Source organism: Mus caroli, chromosome 12 (genome assembly GCF_900094665.2).
Source record: "Mus caroli chromosome 12, CAROLI_EIJ_v1.1, whole genome shotgun sequence".
Classification (NCBI taxonomy): Eukaryota; Metazoa; Chordata; class Mammalia; order Rodentia; family Muridae; genus Mus; species Mus caroli.
In genome coordinates, this window is record NC_034581.1 from 108,291,039 (window position 1) to 108,300,313 (window position 9,275).

General features: G+C 38.3%; 2 gene segments (V, D, J or C); both read right to left on the reverse strand.

The window, feature by feature from the left end:
- Nucleotides 1-9,275, reverse strand: part of LOC110306477 — a 768,718-nt gene that overhangs the window by 434,275 nt on the left and 325,168 nt on the right.
- LOC110306485 lies at nucleotides 3,534-3,989 on the reverse strand. The segment is given in 2 exon segments: nucleotides 3,534-3,859; nucleotides 3,944-3,989. Coding segments are annotated over 2 exon segments (372 nt in total).

Genomic DNA, 9,275 nt, shown 5'->3' on the forward strand with positions numbered 1-9,275 from the left:
GGTTTCTCTGTATAGCCCTGGCTGTCCTGGAACTCACTTTGTAGACCAGGCTGGCCCCGAGTGCTGGGATTAAAGGCGTGCACAACCATGCCCGGCCAAAACATTTACTTGTTTATTTTCTATATATGAGTACACTGTCACTCTCTTCAGACACACCAGAAGAGGGCATCAGATCCCATTACAGATGATTGTGAGCCACCATGTGGTTGCTGGGAGTTGAACTCAGGACCTTCAGAAGAGCAGTCAGTGCTCTTAACCACCGAGCCATCTCTCCAGCCCCACATTATCTCTCTCTTATGTTCTCCCTGATCTATGTTTTCCCCTGCAGACTCATATATCAGACAAGTGATAAAACTCGCCGATACTGAGAAGAAAGCACTGACTTGGAATACATCAATTATTCATACAAATGTAACCAGAGAGCATATCCAAGAGGAGAGAATTTAAAGGACATCTCCATAATAATGGCACTTCTCTTTTCCTTCAGAGGACCATGCATCTCTGCACTATTTATTCAATATTGTACTTACATCTGTGTGGATATACTCATGATTCCATAGTAAAGAGTGGTAGAGCCTCAATAACATGTTGTTTCTGTTATTGATCAAAAGTGAAGTCCTCTTGTAGAGTTTTTTGGGCCACTTCTGTGTACCCATATATCATATGCAAATACGTTTACTTTGATTATTTTCTTGTTATTTTTATCCCCTTGATCTCCCTTAGTTGTCTTATTTCTCTAGCTAGAACTTTAAGGACTATAGACAATAGATAGGGAGAGGTGGGCAGCCTTGTCTTGTCCTTGAATTTAGTGAAATTGCTTTAAGTTTCTCTCCATTTGATTTGATGGTGTTTATTGCCCTGTTCTATATTCCTTTTATTATGTTTAGGAATGCACATTGTTGAAGTCTCCCACTATTAACATGTGGCATTTGATGTGTGATTTTAGTAACTTCTTTATTACAAATGTGATTGCTTTTGCATTTGAGACATAGATGATGTTCAGAATTGAGATATCCTCTTGGTGGATTTTTCCTTTGATGAATATGAAATGTCCTTCCTCATCTTCTTTGATAATTTTTTGAATATATCTTTTAGTAGGTGTCAGAATGATTACTCCAGCTTGTTTCTTGGGTCTGTTTGCATGGAAAACATGTGCTAGCGCTTTCCTGTAAGGTACTATCTATTTTGTTGTTGTGATATATTTGTTATATAGAGTGCAATGATGGATTCTGCTTATACATCTATTCTGTTAGCTTATGTTTTTTAACTGGGGAATTGAGACCAGTGATGTTAAAAGATATTCATAACCAATGGTCATTAATTCCTATTATTTTCATGTTGTTGGTTGTAAGGTGTGTATGTGTGTTTTTCTTTTATTGGTTTTAATTGTGCGAAATTATTTATTTCTTGTATTTTCTTGTGTGTAGTTAGCCTTATTTGTTTGGAGTTTTCCTTCTAATATCCTCTGTAGGGCTGAGTCATTAGAATGTTGTTTAAAAAAATTTTGGTTTTGACATGGATTTTTTTTCCATCTATGGTGACTGCAAGTTTTGCTGAATATAATAGTCTGGTTTGACATTTGTGGTTTCTTAGTTTCTGCAAGACATCTCACCAGGTTCTTCTAGCTTTTAGTGTCTTGGTTGAGATGTAAGGTGTAATTCTGATAGGTCTACTTTTAAATGTTACTTGATCTTTTCCCCTTACAGCTTTTAATTTAGTGTTTTGATTATTATGTGGTTGGAAGATTTTCTTTTGTGGTCCAATCTGTTTGGTGTTTGCTGTTAGTATATTATATGTTTATTGGCACCTCTTTCTTTAAGTTCAGAAATTTTATTCTTCAATGTTGTTGAAGATGTTTTCTTGGTATTTGAGGTAGAAATGTTCTTCTTCCTCTTTTACTGTCATTCTTAGGTCTGTTCTTTTAATGTGTCCAAATTTTCTGGATGTTTTGTGTTAGGAATTTTTTAGATTTTGTATTTTCTTTCAATGATGTATCAGTTTGTTCTAGCCTGAGATTCTCTCTTCCATCACTTTTATTCTGTTGGTGCTGCTTATTTCTCTAGTTCTGTTCTCTTTCCTAGGTTTTCTGAGTTGTTTTATTCATACCTGTTACCTGTATGATTTTATTTTCCTGTATTTATTTGTATTCATTTGGTTTCTCTTTGAATGCCTCTACCTGTTTCAGTGTATTTTCCTGCATTTATTTAAGCAACTTATTTAGTTCCTCTTTACTGACCTCTGTCAGTAGTGTAAGATCAAATTTAAGAGTATCTTCTTGTGCTTTGTTTTCCTTAGTATATCCAGGCCTTACTGTAGGAGCATATTTGTTCCCTAGTGGTGCTATATTGCTTTGACTTTTGTTGATTGTGGTGTATTTGTGTGTGTGTGTGTGTGTGTGTGTGTGTGTGTGTGTGTTAGGAGGACGAGCCAAGGAAACAATAAGGATTAGTGAGGTTACTACATCCTGCCCTGAGCCACCTGAGGATAGGTAGGACCTATCTCTCAAGTGGGAGCAGTGTATGTAGTCCTCATGGAGGACAAAGTTTTACTGGGTTTTCTAGAATTACATGTGGCTACGAGGTGCACACTGGGCATCAGGATCATAACATGGTTCTCCTCCAAGAACGGGTTGTTTTCTTAACTACTGAGCTGGTTTTACAGCACCTGAAATAACAATGAAAATATTCCTTCTCATTTTTGCTGCAGCTTTGTTTACAATAAACTAAATGTCACATTGTGTGAATTTCTAGGACCCTTTTTCAATGATAACCAGGCACCATCATATCAAGTGGAACACAAACAAACTGAGCTGAGGTGAAGTGAAATCAGGGCAGGCTGGTCATAGCTTGGACAGTGTAGAATGAGAACACTAGTCAGTTAGATGGGAAGGATTATTTCAATAATAATATGTATGTGTGTTGGCCACAGTTAATAACAGCATATTATGTTTTTCATATATGAGGAACAGATCTTATGATTTAGCATTCAGAATAATAACTGTGTCATCATTAAATTGTGGGAATGTATTTGAAAACTTCATGTTAAAGAAGGTGAATAAAATTGATTTCAAACATCATTTAAGTAAACCTAGACACGTTATTAAAACAGCAGTCATGCGATAAACAATCTATTAGCAAACCTCCCTGGCTGTCCTCACACACACACACACACACACACACACACACACACACACACACACACACACACACACACACACACAGTGTTCCACTGAGTTTTCTTCATAAATATTAGTTCAATAACTTGTTTTCTTTAAATACTGTTTTATTATAGAACCTTTAAAATGCTTCTAGAGTGTGACCACACGATAATTTTATCAGAATATGCCACTGGAGAGAAGGCTCTAGAGAATTTCCATGGCTGGAAGAAAAGTCCACATCTCTAACATTACAACACTTCTCATCTAGCATAGGCCAGAAATTCCTAGATTTTGAAGTGATCCTGGAACGTCCTTGTTGGTCCTCAGCGCCCCCTGCTGGTCCTGAGCATCTCTGTAGGGAGGTTTTTGTTCAGGTTCACACTGGGCTTCCCTCAGTGTTTCTGGCACAGTAGTACATGGCTGTGTCATCAGTTTGCAGACTGTTTATTTTTAAGAAAACTTGGCTCTTGGAGGTGTCCCGGCTGATGCTCAGTCGGAATACGAGAGCTGCATTATAGTTCGTGATTCCATTACTCCATATTGCTCCCATCCACTCCAGACCGTTTCCTGGAGACCATTGAAGCCAGCTTATACCACAGCTGGTTAATGAGAACCCAGAGACAGTGCAAGTGATGGACAGGCTCTGTGAGGGCGGCACAAGGGCAGGTCCTGACTGCTTCAGCTGGAACTGGGACAGGACACCTGGGTACAAGCAACATCACCATTAGTCACACATCTCCTAGCTGACGTGTCTTAGTCCCTCTACTGAAACCCTGAAACACTTACAGCTTGGAAAGGTCACCAGGTAGAGGAGCAGCTCTAGGACAGCCATGCTCTGATGGAGGCTCTATGAGAAGAGGATGGGGCTTCTCAGCTTTGTGTGGGTTTTTATCCTTTGCCTGAGGGCTGCTCTGCATTCCTGAGAGGATAAAAGGAAACAATGAGCAAGGTTTGCAGTTTGCCCTCCTGGTGACAGAAATTTGCCCTGTGCTTTTTGGAGCACCTGGAGGGGAAATTAAGGAATATTTTTCTGGTACTGTCTGGAGTTCACATTGTAGATAAACAGGAAGTTGTAGGATTTGCACTGTGCAGTGCTAGGAAGAAAAACATGGGAATATTTACAGTAAATGAGCCCACATTCATGAAGTTCAGGCAGAACAGGGTCCTGTGTATTGTGTACTATGTGTGTTTTTATAACTCTCTATATTCCAGAAGAGTATTTTGGATGAATTGGGCTTTTAGTGATCAGACATAGTGCTTAAGGAAATATTAAATTTACTCTCACGGTGTCTGTGGAGCCAGATCTATTGTTATCTTGTTTGGAAAATAGATTGCAAGGAAGCCCAACCTAGACATTTACTTCAACTTCTGTCACATTTTTATCTAAAAGATGACCCAAGAGTCAGATTTGGATCTCATCTCACTAGGCTCAGACTATACTCCTTGCCACTTAGGGACATGGAACTTGGGGACTAGCTTTTGTTACTCTTGATCCCTGTCAGTTTATATTTCTCTGTAGTTTCCTCTCTTTCTCTCCTCTTAATTTATACCACATATAACCTCAAATTCCTAAATAATATTATTGCATTGGTGAGGGATGGGAGGTCACCTGTCCAGAACACTTCAGAGTAGGCAGTAACATGCTGCTTGTCTTGAGTTTTGTTAAGTGGAGTACAAAATAGGCTGGAGTAGTCTACATTATACCAAGAAATAGGGAAGGCAGGCATGAATGTGGGGTACCTGTGCCTTGAGGCGTTGACCACCATAGAGAACAGATATTGTAGAGCTTTTCTCCATGCCTTGGTAATGTAAATCCCAGGGAAGAGAGGAAAGGGCTGGATCCAACTGTACAGTCAGACTTCCGAGACTGTGGGTCTGGGTCTATTACTTGTCATTGGAGTCCTCTGCTTTTGGGTTTCTTGTTTTGTCTGTTTTGTGCATGATCTTTGTCTTCTGAATGACAGTGACAGAGGCAGGTCTTAACAGTAGGGAGACAACTATCCCATGCAAGGTGCGATGGAATCAGTTTAAGTCCACTTAACTAAAAGTTGGGTTTGTTTTTTTATTTATGTATTTATATATGTATATATGTATGTATGTATGTATGTATGTATGTATGTATGTATGTGCATATGTATATATGTCTGTCTGTCTGTCTGTCTGTCTTTTTGTATTGAAATATTTGATTCCAAGACAAGGTTTCTCTGTGTAATCCTAGCTATATTGGATCTCTGCCTGCCGGGGAACTTGCTCTGTCAAGGGCCATGCATGAAGAACAGCTGTTTTAGGGCACATGGAATGTGGTCCAATGGTTAGCACAAACATGAATCTTAGGAAACAATTTGAAGTTTGAGCAAAGTCACTCTTAATAGTTAAGCCAGGGATTTTTAAGGTCAAGGAACAAGAAAATTGGCAGCACTAGCTGACATGTCTTTTTTGTTGAAGCTGGGCTGGTGATTAAAGTAATGATTTTCTTATACCCATTTTCACCCTCAGCATGCTAATTGATTTAGTAAAAGTGATTGATGAGTAGATGTGAACTCTTTGGATTTAAAGTAGAAATGACTGTTTTTATACAAAAGATTAAGTTTGTGACTCTATTAAGATTTTTGTAAGATTAATTTTAAGATGAACAATAAAATAATTGATCCTTACTTTATAACTGTGGATTGTTGACTACCAGTAAGAAAAAGTGATTGAAAAAAATTACCTTGCTTGCTCACACTATGTGAATCTAAAATGTTGCTTAGTAATGAATGTACATGGTTTCTTGGTTAATTTGTTTTCTTTACTTGAACTCTATTGTAATTTTTCATGGAAATGTATTGGAGAACATAGCGTCTTCTTATATTTCAGTAAAAGAAAAATACAATGTAATTTACATTGTAATTTAGGAGTATTTTGGTGGTATATGTAAGCCATGGATGAAAATAATGTTGTTGGAGCTTAGCTCCATCTATCAAATCTGCATGTATGTACATCTGTGTAGGGTCGTTGGAAACAGCATTTGCTGCATCCATCAAATCCACATATGTATATACATGCCTATATAAAATTATTAGAGCTTGCTTGTTGAAGTTTTACTCCATCCTTTCAATTTGTACATGTGTATATATCTGTGTGTCTGTATGTCTGTCTGTGTGTGTCTGTCTGTCAAATGGTCGGAGTCTGCTTGTGGGTGCTCTGGTCCATCCATCCCTTATGTCTGTTTGTCTGTCTGACTGTGTATATGTGAAGTTGTTGGACCTGATTTGATTCATCCACTGTTTTTGTGAAGGAGTGTATCAATTTTCTCTCTTATTTTTCTTTCTAGCTGGCCTTCCAAGAGTTTAAATAGTTTATAATTTCTCATAGGTCACAGAGAGTACTAGGCCCAGATAATAATTAAGATTTTCTTCCATCAACACTACTAGTGCTGACCCTGTAAACTGCCTGCCACTATTAGAGAGAGCCCTGTCAGTTGCCATGTGAATTGACCTGTGTCAACCCTAGTAGTGCTGATCCCTGTAGGCTTTTATTAACATGGACCCCAGTGGCTGACTCCACACACACTGTCTTTCTTCATTCAAGCTGGCTTGTGACTTTAAACCTGTTGTCAGGTTCTCCAACTAAAGAGATACACACACCTCTGCCTGCCAAGTGCTGCAGTTAAATGTGTGCACCACTGTCCTGCTTATTCAAGCATTTTTGTATTTGGTTACTGCAGAGATAGATAGAGTCTGTATTCTGTACTCTTTTGCTCCATGGTTGTCTCTTTTCCATGAAACTCTCTGAAAGGAACTCACTAGGAAAAAGTCATTTTCAAAGGGATTGAGATCATGATAAAGGCACACATTACTTGTAAATATATTCTTTTTGGATGTCGTTCCTTATTCTTAGTGTTTTGCGAGTCATTTGTTTGCTTAAGTGTAGTGAGCACATGAACACTCACAATGTGTCATGTTGTAGCGACAGTACCATCCTATCCATTTGTGTGGTTATTTGATTTCTGTCAATATAATACAAGCCAGGTTTATTAGGGAACAACAACCCTCACTTGGTAAAATTTCCTCCATCAGATTGGTCTGCTGGCAAGACTGTGGCATGTTTCCCTGATTAAGGATTGAGGCCTGATGGCCCAGCCTGGCAGGAATGAGCATGTGTTCCTGGTTTGCAGACAGAAGCATGCTGACACACTACCAAGAGCCAGCTGATAAGCACACTTCCTTTATGGTTTCTGATTCAGTTCTCATCTGTTGGTTCCTGCCTTGATTTCATGTCATAAGGTACTACATGGTTTATGGTGAAATAACCCCTTTTCCTTCCACATTGTTTTGGGCATGGTATTGATAACATCAATAGATAACATACCAGGACAAGATAAAATGCTTCTGCTGAGAGAGTGGATGTGGAGAAGGTGAGAGTCTGTCTAATTACCACCACAACAGCACACACACAGTCTCATTTACTGATACATCCCACACATCCCAATAGCCACAATCACTTGTATAGCTCCATTACCACATAGCCATTACTTCCAGTAAATGTGAATGGCCAAATCAGATTTATCGGAACTCAAAGAAATTGCCCATTGAAGCCCTGAATATGTATCAATGTGCAGTACACAAACTTTAGTTTTCCAAATACTGGAAAATATAACATATCTATCTGCCTGATGTCATTTCTTTTGGGATCCTTAGAGTTTCTTCCAGTGGGTGGTGATGCATTTTGTTACACAGAGAACAGGCAGGGTATTTTCTTATAATTTTTTTTGGCTTGTGGCCAGGTTATAGGAATTTTTTTTCAAACTTTAGTATTAACTTGGTGTTTTCATGAAAATTTGAGACTTCTAACATATTTTCTTTTGATACTTGGTCAATATCTTCATTTCCTTATGCTAATGGACCTGAGAATCTTGCCTGAGTTTGAGTATGCATGATATATAATGGATGGCTCCTATTTCTGATTGCCATTTGAAGCTGTAACACTAACACTTTGAATTCTGAATCATTATAAATGAATCCCGCTGTTGCTACATGTGGTATAACTCTTCATAATTAGAGTCAGTAATTATTACAACATTCTGATAATTTAATAATACAATTTTTATATATAATAATTTAATAATAGAATTGTGTACAGATGTGATTTTTAAGCTGAAGTGTATTACTTTGAATTATTTTGCTCATTTTCTCTGACTTGTAGCTTACCATTCCCAACTTATTTGCATCACTATAGAATGTAGTTTGGGAGGAAAAAGGGAGGCAGGGAGGGAAGGGAGGTAGAGATAGAGGGAGAGAGAAAGAGAAGAGGAGAGAGAGGAGAGGAGAGGAGAGGAGAGGAGGAATACAAAAAGGAAAAGGAAACTTCATATCAAATGGCAACTCCACATCTGAACCTGGTCTATATTTCATCCTCAATTGTACTGTGAAGATGACCCACAGTATATGCAGGTATCTCATGTTTTCTTCAACACCACGCCCATGAATAACAATGTAAAAAAACAAGAGTGGACTATGCAGATGAGCAACACAGTCTTTGCCACAAACTGAAATGAGGAAGGCAGGAGCTGAAGTGAGTTATCAGCCTCTGGTGTTCTGAGATTCACTTTGAAGACTAGGTATGAAGGGAAGTTGGGCTGTCTGTTGAAGCAATGCCCAACCCTGAAGGCAAAGCCTAACTCTCAGCCTCCTTGGGCATTTGATTCATGAACTGGGATATATGGTCATAGGATGCTGTGATAACCTCTGTCATGTAAACCATTTACCTTTTATAAGAAAATATGCATCTCCCAAGCAAACAAAAACACCCAGATGTAGACATATAGACAGACATGCATAGCAGACCAACTACACAAAGAAATACATAAAAGAACGGACACCTATATGCACATTAATATCTTGCATATTCAAAGTTTTTCAATCTATGTTACATATTCTACTAAAACTGAACAATATCATGATTATTTGTAATGTTTTGTGATTATATTAGTTTATCACCATTAACTTCTTCCTTTTTCCTCTCCTGATAACCCTTCTCATCCCTTTTAGACTCATGGCTTTTCAATCCTTATTTCCTTCCTTCCTTCCTTCCTTCCTTCCTTCCTTCCTTCCTTCCTTCCTTCCTTCCTTCCTTTCTT